The sequence below is a fragment of the Zeugodacus cucurbitae genome, chromosome 2 (genome assembly GCF_028554725.1).
Source record: "Zeugodacus cucurbitae isolate PBARC_wt_2022May chromosome 2, idZeuCucr1.2, whole genome shotgun sequence".
NCBI classification, from domain to species: Eukaryota; Metazoa; Arthropoda; class Insecta; order Diptera; family Tephritidae; genus Zeugodacus; species Zeugodacus cucurbitae.
The window spans coordinates 58,895,471-58,912,374 of NC_071667.1; the positions used below are offsets into that span (position 1 = coordinate 58,895,471).

At 34.0% G+C, this 16,904-nt stretch overlaps 2 protein-coding genes across 2 annotated transcripts in view; one reads left to right on the plus strand and one right to left on the minus strand.

The window, feature by feature from the left end:
• Nucleotides 1–8,251, minus strand: part of LOC105219012 (uncharacterized) — a 57,745-nt gene extending 49,494 nt beyond the window's left edge. The window contains exon 1 of the mRNA XM_011194938.3: nt 7,511–8,251. The gene's annotated coding sequence lies outside the window, so the exon portion shown is untranslated. The remainder of the gene's footprint in view (nt 1–7,510) is intronic.
• Nucleotides 8,252–8,982: 731 nt separating this feature from the next.
• Nucleotides 8,983–11,963, plus strand: LOC105219013 (cell division cycle protein 16 homolog). Its single transcript, XM_029044720.2, has 11 exons — nt 8,983–9,230; nt 9,292–9,630; nt 9,695–9,857; nt 9,926–10,041; nt 10,107–10,234; nt 10,295–10,552; nt 10,619–10,698; nt 10,775–10,980; nt 11,040–11,233; nt 11,300–11,468; nt 11,538–11,963. Exons 1-11 carry the CDS (start codon nt 9,123–9,125, stop codon nt 11,931–11,933), a joined length of 2,157 nt encoding a protein of 718 aa, XP_028900553.1. The 5' UTR covers nt 8,983–9,122; the 3' UTR covers nt 11,934–11,963.
• The last annotated feature ends 4,941 nt before the right edge of the window (nt 11,964–16,904 follow it).

Here is a 16,904-nt window from a genome sequence, read left to right on the forward strand (position 1 = left end):
GTTTTATTCCTTATATATCGGTAACACATCTTAATGAATTTGGGGGAAGAGCATATTTTCAAGTATAGACCTGTCTTAGCCCCTACTATAAGGATTTACTTTCATCAGGCATTTCATCAAAATATAAGTGTTATACTTCGACCCTTTGGTCGACGCCCGTGAGCCTGACAAATTGCGAGGGTATAAAACGTTCGGTTACACCCGAACTTGGACCTTCCTTTCTTTTTATTATTGTGATTTTTGGCTTTTTGGATTATCTTTTGTTATATAGAATTCACGCATCAAATGGAAGTTTTAGGTTAGAAAATCTTTGAGCTTTAAATATAATATAAGCTTTTTGGAAATTCTGTCAAAATTCATACTATTAATGTTTGGCCAAGCTTAAATACAATAACTTATAATATTTCGTATTTCAAAATCACTATCTTTATGACAATATGTTCTTTTCACCAACAGTTTTGTTCATTTTTGGTATCTTTTTCCCCATTTCATGCTTCAAAACATAATTAACAGGATATGAAATATTTTCTATAGCTTTTAATTTTCCACACATACATATGTATGTACACCCATGTACTTGTAAAATAAAAGTGGCTATTTTTAGCCTAGCCTAGCCTATTTTGTCACATACACACACACACTCGCATAGTACTCGTAAATCATGGGCGTTTGAGCAAGTGTGTGCGCGGAGGCTTTAATATTTATTATTGCCGCAAAAGTTAATCGATGGAAAAGTTCGTTTGCGGATATGTTTGTCATTTATTGTAAGTAGAAGAGACATTTTGGCATATTCCATAGCGTTGTCGTCGTCGTCGTCGTCGTCAACGGTATTGAGCACGTTGTTTATGTAACTGACAAGCTGGCAGTGCGGCGGCGGCAGCAAGTAGTAGTAAGTGAATGCTTTGAAGATGGACTGCGTGCTGAGTACATATTCTGATGGTGGTTTTCAATGAAAGCGAATTGGCAGCGCCAAATGGAGGTAAACCTAAAAATACCTTTTTACTGTGGACTCATTTTTTTACGTGTGCGCGTGTGTGTGTAACTAAAAACATATTTCATTTTTATTTTAGTTTAAAATTTACACATCAATAAATTGGAGAATTTAAGTTGTTGTACAACCATAGCAATATTAATTGTTACTGATTTTATTTGTATTGGACCATAAAGTATTCTAAAAAATAATTTCTTTCCTTTTATATATGTATATTCAAGGAACTTAGAAAAAAAAGGGCTAAGCCCACTAGAATAACGAAAACCATTAAATATAGTATATGGAAGCTGGGGTACTTCCTGAACCAATTTCAAAGTCCACCGGAAGTTTGAAGTTCTCTATATCATATACTACCCAGGGGGTAGAGGAAGTATTGAACAGGTTTTGCTCATTATTGGCACAAATGCACTCTATTAAAATGGAACCTTCTCCACTGAATTTCTTTAGAATAAATGAGAGGCTCATAATATTTTCAAGTTTCAACAAGTTTTGGAAAAGAAACTGTTTCTATGCCGCTTTGTCAAAAGCTCCGTCAGTATCGGAAAGGAACTCTGCGAGCCGTTCGATACCTACGAGGTTTCAGACAGGGTGATTTACTGTCGTGTGACTTCTTCAATCTACGGCTTGAGAAAATAATACGAGCTGCAGAGCTAAATAGAGAAGGGACAATTTTACCGTTGCTATCGATATTATTGGACTCAAAATCCGCGCCGTTAGTTCTGCTTTTTCCAGACTGGATAAGGAAGCGAAGGGTTTGACAGTGAACGAGGACAAGACCAAATATCTTCTGTCATCAAACAAATATTCGTCGCATTCGCGACTTGGCTCCCACGTCACTGTAGACAATCATAACTTTGAATTTGTAGATAATTTCGTCTACCTCGGAATCAGCATCAACAGCACCAACAGTGTCAGCCCCGAAATCCAACGCAGAATCACTCTTACAAACAAGTGCTACTTTGGACTAAGTAGGCAATTGAAAAGTAAATTCCTCTCTCGACGAAGAAAAACCGAACTCTGCAAGTCTCTCATCATTCCCGTCCTGCTTTATGGTGCAGAAGCGTGGACGATGCCAACATCCGCTGAGACGACACTGGGAGTTTTCGAGAGAAAGGTTTAGCGGAAGTTTTACGGTCTTTTAAACATTAGCAATGGCGAATACTGCAGACGATGGAAGGACGAGATATATTATATACGAGATATACGGCGAAATTAACATAGTTCAGCGAATCAAGAAATACCGGTTACGCTTGTTAGGTCCGAATGGATGAGGACACTACAGCTATGAGAGTATACGATGCAATACCCGCTGGTGGAAACAGAGGAAGACCTCCACTCCATTGGAAAGATCAGAAGGAGAAGGGCCTGGCTGCGCTTGGTAACACCAATTGAAACAGCGAGAAGGAGGAACGAATGACACGCTGTTGTTAAATCGGCTATAATCGCGTAAGCGGTGTCTACTGCAGCAAAGAAGAAGAATATCTGTTCTGCAATTCTCATATTTAATAAATACTCCATTTTTATGTGGTTACAAATCCCACTAATGAGGGTCAAGAAATGCGCTGACTAAGCACTAAACTGCGGAAATAAAATAAATACTCGATATCGCACGTAGTACTCAATGCCACTTAAAAAGGATTGTGCTTGTCAATTAACATATCACAGCCACACACACACACACCCACACAAACCAACGGGAACCTGTGGATTACCTTGCAATACGCTTAAGTGTATGAAGAATTTGAACAACGCTAAGCAACTAAGCAATAAGCCAGTAATTAGAAGTAAACACAGCAAAATACGAACGCTAATTGGCCATCAGTTGGGTTGGAGCCGCTAATAAAAAATTAAAACAAGGAATAATGTGTGTGTGTGTATGTGTGTGTGAGTGCAACCACAATTTCCCATTTTAATCTTATCAAATTATAATCCACTTACTTATACACAAGTAATAAAGTAATGCCGCGAATCAAGGATAAGTACCAAAGTAAATGAACAACTTTCTAGTTATGCCAGCGCGAGGTAGCATCAGTGTGTGTGTGTGTGTGAGTGTTGAGGCTAAAAGAGTATAAGGAAATGTGTCAGTGTGTGTGAGTGCGCGCTGCGAAGCAATTTCCCCATTTGAAATGCTGCTTTTTGGCCACCGCAATGCCAGAGTCATTAGGAAATGTGCCAGTTAAATGCTTTTTCGTTGCTGTTGTGGTTGTTGTTGTTGTTGCAAAACGCAACATTTTCGCGCATAATTATTATTTTTGAGGAATTTTTGTGAAATTTTCATTTATACCCCAAATACGAAATTGATTTTAGTGAGTGCGAGCATACATACATATACATATAGTAGAATATAGAATAGTAGAAAGTAAAAGAAGGCTAACAAACATACATACATACATACATGTACCAAGTAAAAAGTGTGAGGGTATGTGTGTGTGAGTAGTAGTATTTAACAGTTAAAAGACGAGCGTGCGATAGGCGTATGAATGCGAGGCTTTAAGCTCACTAATGTATGTATGTACATAAGCTGCCTTAAAAGCTAGTGTCTATATAAGTATGTATGCATGTATGTATGTATCTATATATATATATGTATGTTTGTATATACGTTTGTGTGTGCGCATTATCCTTTCGTTTGGGTAAGTTGCGTTGAGTGAACCTATTATTAGAACTATAAATCAGCAGGAAATGAGCAAAACGCAGCGAAAGAAAAATGTTCAAACACGCACACACACATACATACCTACATACATATCTACATTACATACATTTAAACATACAAAGATTTCAAGTAGCAGCAATGACAGCAACAAAACTTTACATTCACACAATGCCAACAACAACACAACACTAGCAGCAAAAGCAGCAAGTTCAGTAGCAGCAACAGCAGTAGTGGCAGCGGCATGAGGCAGTCATAGTTGCCGCAGATTGCTATAGCGTAAAGCAGATGCGAATAGAATGGCATAGAATACTCGTAGAATATATAATGGAGTATGTTGGATAGTAAAATTGCGTGAAGTCGCGTAGCCGTGCCCGTGCGCGTCTCCAACTCTCATGCCACTTCAAAAAAAAAAAAAAAAACCAAAAAGGAAAGGAAAAAAGCCAGCAAGCAAGCGAGCGCTCCACAGCGCAAACCTTTGACACATACAAACATACAAACATACATAGAAACGAACACCGTACAGCGAACACTAGCATCCTTGTTGGTCTACAAACTTTTGCTGCGGTGAAGGCGCTTACATATACATACATACATGCAGAAGCTCATAAGTGCGTTTGTGTGTGTGTGTGTTTGTTCGTCGCGCAGCTTGAATGATAGTGTGATGAGTGGTGAAGTGTGTAAAAGAGGGGCGTTAGTTAGTGGGATTTCAGTTTACGTTTGTCGCCGTGAGTAGTGTGCAATGGGGCGCGCAAGTGTCACGAAGACTCGTGTGTATGTGTGTGGCGCTGGCCTATGCTGGAACATTGTGTAGCAACAGCTGGGATGTGAAAAGACGTGCTCTGAAAGCCGGCAAATGTTTAGCGGCTGTATTTACACACACACACACACATATGTACATGCTGTTGGCCAACAGTCGCGGCCGTGTGTGTGTTGAGCGCACTCCAAACGGCAGCGTGAGTTTGTTGGGGGGTGGAGGTGGATAGGGGAGCAGTGTTTGAATTGTTCTCTCATTGTCAAGTCATACGTTGTGTGTTAATGTGCTACGCTAAGCGCTGGTTTGGCGTTTGCGGGACACGTGGCGGACGTACAATGTGTAGGCAAGTACAAGGGTGTATGCGTTATAATGAATTTGAACTTCGTTTTTCTGAAATTTCTATAGCCTACAAACGGCTGCAGTGATTTTTAGAAACTATTACTATAGTTTTATTGCTACAAATAATAACCGATTTCAAGTAGACTTAAGCTAAAAAACGTCGTATAATTTGGCAGAACATAAAATTATAAAAATATAATGAAAATCGCTGACTTTAGTTGCAGCTCAAAAACTGTATACCATTCATGCGCGGAAGTAAATTTCGAATTTTCATAAATAGTTTCAAAATAAGATATGGTGGCATGACTTCTAAATACTATTATAAACTATTATATATATAATATATAAATAAAAAACTACAACTTCCGCACTTTGATTATAACTGCTTATAAGATTTTCAATTTTTTTGGCCTTTAACGCTTATTTTTCAACGTCCAATCTCATAAGCTCACTTAAGTTCCAAAAATTTTAAAGCACTAAATCGATTTCGGTTTTTTGTCAAACTGTCACAAATTTGCTTGACAATATTTATTAATTTGGTCAAACATTCATTGATTAGTAGAATACATATATTAAATAATAAAAAAAAATCAATGTCACATTTATGGTAAATAACTAGGTCGTCCCTCAAAAGATTGAAGTCGGAACTCTAAATTTGTATTATACGCTATATGATTTCATAATTTCTAAAACGAAAAGACCTGTCTTAAGTCTTCACAAAATACACCAACAGGCCCGATTTCCATATATGACAACTTACGTGTAAAGTGACGGCGAGAGAACCAAAAGGGCTTCACTTTATTCTTACAAAAATAAAAACAAACGACAGTATGAGATGGTTTTACAGTTTCATTTTATATGCAACTTCGAAGGTATGGATCATTACAAAATGTCAGAGTACGTGGTTAGAACTGCAAAAGCAGTCAAAAAGTAAGTCTAACTAAAAGAGTATAGCTTTCTAATAGGTTTCGTGTTGAGGGAAACATCACTAAGCCGTAACTTTTCATAGTTTAAGAGAATTATATTAATGGATTTTTAAACCAAAATTTTTAAAGTAATTAAGATAAAAAATAGATTTCATTATTGATGAGTTTGTAGCCCTATGCTCCTTGCAGAAGTAGCAGGAAAAAATATGTAGATATTAATGAGAAGACTTCGCTAATTTGTTTAGGCATGCTCGTTAAAATAATATTTAAAATATTTGTTAGTTTATATTAATTTCCTCTTTTAGAATCTAGTGAATATCTATTTTAAGTTTGACGCCTCCAAAACATACAATTAAATATTCTCGCAAACAAGAAAGGGTTAAGCATATTAACTTTAATCGTATGCATTAGCCCATAAAATGTAAAAATAAATGTGGTAATAAATAAATAATATTAATTGTTGAAAATTAAAAAGAATTGCAAAAGAGTATAATACTTTAATGAATCTTAAAAAAAAAAAATAAATCAACAATTGAAACTATTTAAAATGCAAAATTAGTTGATTTTCATTTAAATTTTTTAAGCTTACAAATTGAAAACTATTTTCATCTTAAAAAACTGTTTAATAACCTTCGCTAATTTATTTATTAAAATTAACAAAATAAAAAAAAAATAAATTTTTCAATTAACTTGATTAGCTTGATTTTTTGCACGATAATAAATGCTATATTATCAAGAAGAACTGATAGTCCAAATTAGATATCTTGAATATTTATTGAGAATTGTTGTTTAAATTATGAATTTTTCCACCATTAGAAAATAAATAAATGAATAAAAATTTGTCGTACAATTTTATAAGGCTAAAAAATAAGGCTAATGAAATTAATTTCTTAATATATTTTTTACTACTAGAAAATATTATTTTTTTTTATAAAAGTAAGAAAATATGTTGTCGAATATTTAAAAAAATCATCTTGATGATCCTATTTGATTGTTGTTGTTTTAACAACGTAAAACTTTCTATAAACTATTATGAAAAATTATTTGATAAATTATTATAATACTTCTTGAATCAATTCAAAGAGTAGGCCATTTAATAAAAAAAATAAAAAAGTACCCCTCTTATCAGCATTTATTGTATAATGGATTATTCGAAATTTCTAGAAACGCTGCAGTTGACATGCAACTTCTCCAAGCAAGGTGATTTAAGATCTTTCAAGAATCGGTATTACGTCTAAAAGCGAAATTTGAACTATTTACAAAAACTAATTTGATAAATTGGGAGACATAAAATACAGAATAAATTGCTAAGGCAAAAGTCAAATAAATTGTATACAATGAAATACTGTTAATTTAAACTATTAATTAAAAAATAATAATTAACTCATAATTTTTTAACTAATGATAAACCTTTACTACATTTTCCAAACCAGTTAAAGGAAGTAGTAAATTTTAATTTTATTTCTTACAATAGATTACATATAAAAACCGTTTTAATTTCATATTTACTAATCCAAGTAAGGGTATAAAATTTATTAGAAAAGCAACTGTGACGAATAGAAACCGACTGCTAAGGCGTTAGCTACCGACCCCTCCCGTTTTGCACATTTTTTTTGCAATTTTTTGCGATTCTCGCTAGTTTCTTTTAATTTTTGTTTTACCTCACTCATTTAATGCCTACGCCATTTGCAGATGATTTTTTCAATGATAGTACTGTTATGATTTATGATAAAATTACAAACAACACAAACAACTTTTATGAGTTTATGTACAATAATTGCTTTACCTACATTTGCACATATAAATGAGAATATTTAAAGGGATTTTATTGCAAAGGCACATACCCGTAATTTCAATATGTTTTAAGCGTTCACTGGCTACGCGAACGTCGCTCGACACCAAGCACAGGCCACAGCACTGGCACTTGCAGGCACAGAGGCACAGGAAACACGCGTATGCGCTACTAGTGATAACGCCGAGCACTGCACGCCCTGACCGGCACGCACAGCTTGGCACTGGCACTGGCACAGCGGTCGCTATATATTGGCGTACGTTGGTACGCTGGGCTGCTCCCGAGCTGCTGCTGCTGCCTGTGTAGTGTATGTGGGGCTAGTTGGAAGCACGTTTTCCACGTTTCAATGGCGTTAAATATGCGAATTGCGAAACGGAAGCGTACGCACCGTTACTTTTTCACACGCCTCGCGCACCTGTGCCCTCGGGTACACGTTTACGTTGTTCTTCTTTTTTTCTCGCAAATTTTCTAATTTTTTTTTTTTATTCTAAATATGATTGCACACTTAGTTGTGAAACACACTCGGCAAGCAATCACAACAACAACACTTTTCGGCACACAATCACACTCTTCGATTATTTAAAACGAAAGAAAAAAAGATTTCATTAAAAAATGCTCGTTTTATTACAATTGCCTTCTGCTGAGGTTTATTTTGTATGATTTCTATGTGGTTCTTCTTATATTTTTGTATTTAATAAAAAATACTTTTTGCACTTTTGTCTTTCTCGGCGTTCGGTTAAAAAATTAAAACCTCACCTTCCAACTAAAATCAGTAACTGCGAGGCAAAATTCTTGTCGGTCTTGTCGATGCCTGCGAGTTGGAAATCATAGGCCATAGCAATCGCCACAAGGCGTTTCATCTGAGTCGGAGCGCATATGCACGAAGTCAACCAGAGAGAGTGTAAGGCAAGTGTGGCGTTTGTGGGGGCGGCGGAAAGTGTTCGATGTTGTTCGAAAGGATGCTGTGTGGAGCAGGCTTATGTTTGGAGCTTGGATACAACATGTATGAATACAGGACTCTGCGCATACAAAAACAACAAAAGTCTATCCCAACGTATGATTTGCACTTCCTTACAAACATCCATTATTTAAAAGATATTTTTTTTTATAAATTTATTTATAAATTTAATTTTAAAATTTTTAAATAAAATTAATTTTTTAAATAAATTAAAATTTTTTGAAATTAAATTTCCAAATTAATATGGTTAATTTTACATAAAAACTAATATTTATCAATTTATAATATTTTCAAATACCAGATTAAGCAAAAACTCTTGCTTTGACACAACGAAAATACAAATATTAATATTTTAATAATAATAGCTTAAATAATATTTTTATTCTTAATTCAATTTTACTTTAATTTTCTGTAAATTAATTAATTTACTTCGTTTTAGTTTATTACACCAAGAAAAAACTAATAAAAAACAGAAATACATCAATTTTTCAATTAAAACAACATTCTCTGGTCTGGCAACAACTGGTCTTACTATTGCGCACCGCGTATTCTTCTTCTTCTCCACCGGCAGCTACCCAACAGCTGTTCGCTGTCATATGTAAATTGTTGAAAGCGCAAATTCTTATTTGAACGTGAAAGTGTTTGAATTTTGTTTAGATTTGCATAGTTTTTAATAACATAATACAAGTAAAAGTACTTTAATTACATGACTGGGGATAGTGAAATGCGAAACGACAGCCCCGATGATAATGCTGACGATGGTGTTATTGATGTAGCACATTATCGTAAGTTAATGAAAATGTTCATTGATATGGTAAGCGAAATCAAAAGTTAAAATATTTAACAAACTTATTAAACAGTTTTTACTCTCGTAGCGGCGTTACCAAACGGCACTCTTTTGGGCTGAAAAAGTGTGTATACTCAGTCAAAATGACCCCAAAGATATTTATTGCCAAGCGCATTGCATGTTTCTGCTGAAGGAATACCATCGTGCGGCACATCTTATACGTCGCTTCGAATTGGAAAAGTCGCACGTATCCAGTTATAATTTATTATTAGAAAGCTTATATGAGGCGAAGGAACTCAATGAAGCAGTTAGTGTTATAAATAACATAGACATTGAGTTTTTGGCTTCGTCATTGATAAGCCAACCACTAGATAGCGCTGCCGTGGACTGTCATTCCACATTAAATGCTGAGGAGGCGAATAAGAATGTATGCACAACTTAAAAGAATACTTCATATAATTTTTTATTGTTTAATTAATTAATTTTTTTAGGAAGTAATGGCTTCGATTAGCTTTATGAAAGGAAAAATCTATGAAGCTTTAGATAATCGCGGTTTGGCCATGGACTACTATGTGCAGGCGCTGCATAAGTCGGTGTATTGCTTTGAAGCGCTGGAAGCTTTGGTACAGCATGAAATGCTTATGGCTTGGGAAGGTAATATACTTCATGTAATTCTATCTGCTAGTTAATAATAATATTTATAAATAAACTGATTTGTTTAGAAAAGGAATTAATGCAACATTTGCCGCTGGCGCAACACTCAAGTGAGACGGATGCAAAGTTTATCAAAAAACTGTACGAGTCAAAGTTAAAGAAATACTATGAAACCATCGATCCTGTAAGTAGCAATTATTATTATTTTTTTGTATTATTTTCATTTTTAATGCCATTGCATTTGTATAGTCCACAGGTGATCAAACAATTAAAGATTTGAGTGAGAAAATTAAGAAAACTCTTTCATCTGATGCGCAACTACATAAAAATATACTCTCAAAATATATGACGCCGCAAATTATGTCGCCAGCAAACAAGTATATGCTAAACATTTTGAATACACTATAAGTAAAAGTAATGTGCAACATTTTTTAAAGAGTACTTGCAGATCTCAAAAACAATCCGTTCTCCTTGCAAATCAGTCTGACTCGCGCATCATCTCTAATGAATGAGTCGAATAGGTCACACGTAGAAACACCCGGCCGTGATCACACTAAAGAGGCTGATAATAAAAATATTCTATCACTTACTACTTGCTTAAGTCGCATACAAAGAAGCACTGATGTGATGGCTGCTGAAGCTGAGAAACTATTTTATGATTGCGAATATAAGAAGAGTTATAAGATTCTACAAGAGTAAGTATTAAAACTATTTTAAAATGTCCGTGTGTCTTATGGCAATACAAATGTTTTTTTCTAAAGATTATTGAAGGCGGATCCTTATCACAATGCTGGTTTAACACTGCAAATTGGTTGCTTGGTCGAGTTTGGTGATTATAACAGTAAGTGATATTTCGAACAAATGTATTATTGCTATTAATTCAATATTTCTAAATTTTTATGCACGCTTTTGCACAGAACTTTTTTACGTCGCGCACAAACTGGTTGATCGATATCCCGACAAAGCCATTTCGTGGTACGCAGTTGGTTGTTATTACGATTTGATTGGTAAGAGCGATCCCGCACGTAGATATCTGTCAAAAGCAACCGCACTTGATCGTCTATATGGACCCGCATGGTTGGCTTATGGACATTCCTTTGCCAAAGAGAATGAACATGATCAAGTAAGAAAATGTTTTTTTTTTTTAAGTTATTTAAAACATTTCCATTTTAAACCCAACAGGCAATGGCTGCTTATTTCAAAGCAACTCAACTCATGCGTGGTTGCCATCTTCCACTCCTCTACATAGGTGTTGAATGTGGTTTGACGAAAAATCTTGAGCTGGCTGAGAAATTTTTCTATCAAGCCATGTCAATTGCTCCACTAGATGTGTTCGTATTGCATGAGTTGGGCGTAATCAAATATGAATACGAATAGTAAGTGAATTAATTATTAAATGCGCAAAATTGTACATAAAATAAAAATACATTTATCTATAACAGCTACAAGAGTGCTGAAGAAGTATTTCTGCGTACAGCTGAAATTGTTAGAGCACGCGCTAAGGAAAATAAGGAGGAACTGTCGGCGCGTTGGGAACCGCTCTTCAATAATTTAGGCCACTGCTGTCGCAAGCGTAAGAAGTACAAGGAAGCGCTAACCTATCATCAATATGTACGCATATATTAAGTTTACTTAAACTTACTTCTGCTTAATATATATCTCTATTTTATTTTAATGCAGGCGCTTTTACTCAAACCACAAAGCCCACACACATACACAGCTATGGGTTTCGTTTATGCACTAATGGGTAATCTCGAAGAGGCCATTATCTACTTTCATAAAAGTTTGGCAATCAATCGTGATTGTATTGTGACAACAACTATTTTGAAGACTTGTATTGAAGATGTCATGAATGATGATGCCATTATTGAAGATATATGTGGTCGAGATTTTAGTGGCACTACCTCATCGTCATCATCTTCATCAAAGTCTGCATCAAAACGTTTACCAACAATTGAAGAGTCGCCAGCGAAATTTAATTGCATGAAATTGAAATTTGATGAGGAGGATAGCACAACAAATCCCCCAGACAAGTCTGATAGTAATGTTGTAATGGATATAAGTATGGATTTGTAAACAATAAATGTGTGAATGCAAAGATTTAAAGATATTTTGTATTATTGATGAGTAAGGAATAGTATTTTCAGATCTTACAATTTCCCATATTTAAGCACCAATTGTCAATGTTAATGGTGCGTTCATAAAAATATATGCAGGATTTTGAGGACGGAAAGTATTTTTCAATATAGCTAGCAAGGTATTGATGTTCAGAACGTTTTAAATATTCATATGTGCACATGTACATATATGTGGTTTGGGAGTAGGCACACCAGCTAGCACCCACTGCTGTCAATTTGTTATTCAACAATACTCTTACCTCGCCAATAATCGGCACACATTAATAAGACTTCTAAAGCACAAATTCACACAAACAATTTTCATTGCAGCCCGGGGACCTTAGCTCATTGCATTGAGACATTTCAGCATTAATTAATATCAAAACACTTCACAAAACACATTTTGCTTATTTTGAGCTCTGGACAAATAAAACTTCATCACTTTGCTTAAAACATTTAATTTTTTATGCATATTTTATGATTTTCACTGATTTTGCACGCACGAATCGGAAATAGATGCACGACTCTTGAAATGGCGGCGGAAACTGGAATATGCAGTTAGACAAACAGTGTTGCCAGTGTGTCGGAATAAAAAAAGCTCATATAGCTTTCGCATAATCGCAATTTTAAAGAGTGGGTACTCTATATTATAGTATTGTTATTGCAAATGCAACGGAATGTCATTTCCAGTTTCCGACGCCATTTCAAGAGTTGTGCAAATGCTTCCGACGCGCTACAGAAAAATTTGTGAAAATTGTGATTTTAATGATTAAAATCATTAGAAATAAAGTAAATCGTAGTAAATAGAGAGTGGTGCGTGTTTTCAGTGAAAATATAAGTATTACTAACATATACATATGTATATTTCATTGCCCAACAGATGCATGCCGTGAATGTGAGTACTAAGCGTAGGCACAGTAAAGATTCTTTTAGTGTTTTTGTGTGTAAAAGTCTTAATAACTTAATAACTGCAGTATCGTGGAATTTTTAATAATATTAGCATGAAAGAAGGTGAGTCATCTTTAAATATACAAAATATATATAAATTTTAGAAAGATAGTTAGAAAAGGAGCTCTGCTTGCAAACAAGCTGGCGGCAGCGCTGCACTGCTGGCATGCAGTTGGTTTCTAAACTGTTGTGCATGTTCCTAGAAAATATTGTGAAGCTCATGGATTATTCAATTGCTGAAATGCAACATTTTGAAGTGCATTATTCTTTATAAATCTTTATAATTGGCGTTTTAATACAAAATTTAATTGAAGAATAATTGTGTTTAAGAGAATAAGACCATCGATAAAAAAATAACATTTTTTTACAAGTCCGACATTTTTCTGAACATTAATGTAATATTTTAAAAAGTTGATTTCGAAGATTTGGATAGTAGCCGCCAATTTGTATAAAAATACACATGTATAAAAATATACATACAATCTCTTATATACCAAATACATTTTTATGAAAGTGTGAGAGATATTTGTATGTAAATCCGGTTCTTTTTCACTTACTCGCAGAATATGTCGTCAAAGTTAGGGCTCTAGACAGTTTATAAGCTTAGTTAAAACAAATATAAAGAAAATAATAATGTATGAAAAATGAGTTTAAACTGTAAAGTATAAAAATTCAATTTTGATCTTAAAAATACAACAAAATTATGATAAATGTCTCGGAGAATCAACCAAAATGGTTTATTTTCAAACATATACATATAATTTATATCTTAAATTCACAAAAATTGTATACACTCGCAACAAAAGTTGCTAAGAGAGTATTATAGTTTTGTTCACATAACGGTTGTTTGTAAGTCATAAAACTAAACGAGTTAGATATAGGGTAGCGTATTCCTTGGCACCCTGAGGAGGTTGCTTTCGAAGATGGGCAAAACCATCCATTGCCACGTCCACAAAATGGCGAAAACCAAAAGCCTATAAAGTGTCATAACTAAGCCATACATTAAGTTATAAAAGTAAAATTTGGAACAAAGGATCGCACTAAGAAGAGGCATATTTGGATGTAATTTTTTTGTGGAAGTGGGCGTGGTCCCGCCCCCAAATCGGTTATTTGTATATATCTCGCAAACCAATAAAGCTATATAAACCAAACTTTCTGCAGTCGTTTCTTTTAGCCATTTTCTTATACAGACCAAAAATGAAAGAAATCGGATAATAACCACGCCCACTCATAAAAAGGTTAGATTGAAAATTACTAAAAGTGGGTTAACTCACTAACGAAAAACGTCAGAAACACTAAATTTTATTTTTCAATAAATGAAAAATGGGCGTGGCATCGTCCACTTATGGTCAAAAACCATATCTCTGGAACTACTCGACAGATTTCAATGAAATTCGGTATATAATAACACCCAGATAACACGGATAAAAAATGGGCGAAATCGGTTCACAACCACAACTACTTTCCATTTAACTCAATTTTGAATACCATCTGATTCCTTCACTTTATAATACATATATACATAAGGAACCAATGAAGATAGCGGAATAAAACTTTACACAAATAGTGCATATCATCTTTGGCTTCATTTGTGAAAAAATTGTCGAAAACGGACTATAACTTTTCAAGGCCCCAGATATTAAACATATTGGACTCAGAGCCTAAGGGTAAATTTTAACCGAAAGTATTAGAAAATCTCTCAGATAATTTAATTTGTAATTCAGAGGAAATTGTTTTCTTCTAATAATGTGTTTCTGTTCCAAAAATTATTAAAATTGGGTCATATCATCTCCTAGCGCCTATACCTAACCATAGGTTTTTAAAAATACGGTGGGTTTTATTCCGCATATATGTATTGGTTAATATGTGAGATATCTTAGCAAAATTACTTAAGTGAGTGTATAGTATTGTATATAGTGTACCTTGCAGGTGAAAATTAATGAAATCGGTTAAGGAATTACCTCAGCCCTCATATCTATATATTACGATTTTCGTTATACTATTAAACTTTATGGCGAATTTGTGGGTAAATTTGTGTGTTATCTTAATAAAATTTCTTCAATAAATTACGACAGTATAAAATGTTCGGTTGAACCCGAACTTAGCCTTTCCTTACTTGTTTATAACTAAAATCCGCCTTTGTTTGTTTATTTATTAGCTAAACTTAATTTCTTCTACGAATCCAACAATTTGATTAATATTAGTAAAATAATATTAAGTTTTAACTACATATATCATTTATATAAAAATGGCGTACGGATCGAACCGATTATATTATTTTTTGCTTGGTTGGTGTGAACAAGAAGGTATTGATTGATTTCAATAATTTGTGGACCAAAGCAGCCGTATTTCAGTTCGTGATATCAAATTTCAAGTAATTCAAGTAATTCAAATATTATTCCCCATATATGTACATATGTATCTCATAAACGGATTTTAAAACTGCCGGTGGACTTTATGCCGCATATATCGGTTAATATGTGAGATATCTTTGCAAAATTAAGTGAGTGTATAATCTTGGATATAATGTAGCTTGGTGGCAAATATATGATTTTCGTTATTCTAGTGGACTTTACGGCGAACATACTAGTCGAATTATATAGGTAGGTTATATAAGTTGCTATGGCAGCGGTATTTCTTATATTCCTTAAGGACAAGTAATAGCTTTGAGGCCAATTTACGAAAATAGTAGGTCTAGTAAAAACAAATCCGTTATTTTTCCAAAAGATGATTTTAGTAATTTGTATCTCGCGTTGTATAAGCACGTGTTTCTGATGATGAGGCTCGAAGCATGGCTGTCACACGAATTTATGCATAACTTCAAAGACCGAATTTCCATCTGCGATCTGAATCGCAACAAAATCGATACATTTCTTAAGTGGATACTTACTGTTGATGAAAAGTGGTTCAGTAATGAAAACGTCACGCAAAAATGGTCACATAAGAATGGCAGTGAGACGGGTCAAAAAGGTTTTGCTTGGAGAATAATTTATTTTGAGCTACCCCTAAAACGGCAAAACGTAATTCGCACCTGTACTGCCGGCAATGGAACCGACTGAAGGAAGCAATTGCACTAAAGCGGTCAGTCAATAGGTAATGAGTTGTATGCCATCAGTATAACGACAGGCCGCACGTATTGAAAGTAACTCGATAGAAGCTTCGGGAGCTTGATTAGAAGGTTCTTTTGCATCCACATTATTGTTCAGATCAGGCACCAATGGCTTATGACCTGCTCCCGTCTATTTCGATGTTGTTTGTGAAAATTCGTTTCAAGAGAAACTTTTAAAAATCGACTGTCCTATTGTTTTATTTTTTAAGTAGTACTTTTCAATAAAAGTTTAACAAATTTCACTATAGTTGAGAATAATAACTAAATGTTATACTTTAGATTATGAAAGATGTCAACGGGAGAATAATAACTAAATGTTATACTTTTGATTATGAAAGATGTCAACGGGAATTTTAGGTAGTAACAATATGCAAAAGACTTAAAAATTAACATTTGTTAATGAAATTCATTTTAATTTACAACCTAGGGATATGATAAGGATCTTTCAGAAAATTAAATTTTACTCTCTACGTTCAGATAATAGATATTTTGGGGTATGAAACCCCATGTTTCTGAATTAAAATAGACTCTTCTAATATGGAGACTAGCACTAATTTGTCTCTATTATTTTAGAATTTTTAAATTACTCATAGCATCGCTTTTTTATTTTTATATTGTCGATTAAACAATAAAAAATATACAGTTTTAAGAAAATATATGTATATCTGTGACTTGGCCACAGACTTTGTCATCGTTTTTAGCGTGTATTCTAAATATTAATCGGATTTTCCAAAAAACTCAAGAACACATGTTTTTTGATCGTTGTGAAATTTCAATATTTTTTTGTTTTTGTTTTAAATTTGTGATTAAATATTTGCTAATTTGAATTAAATAGATAACATATAGCTAATAAATATTTACATGCAATTAACT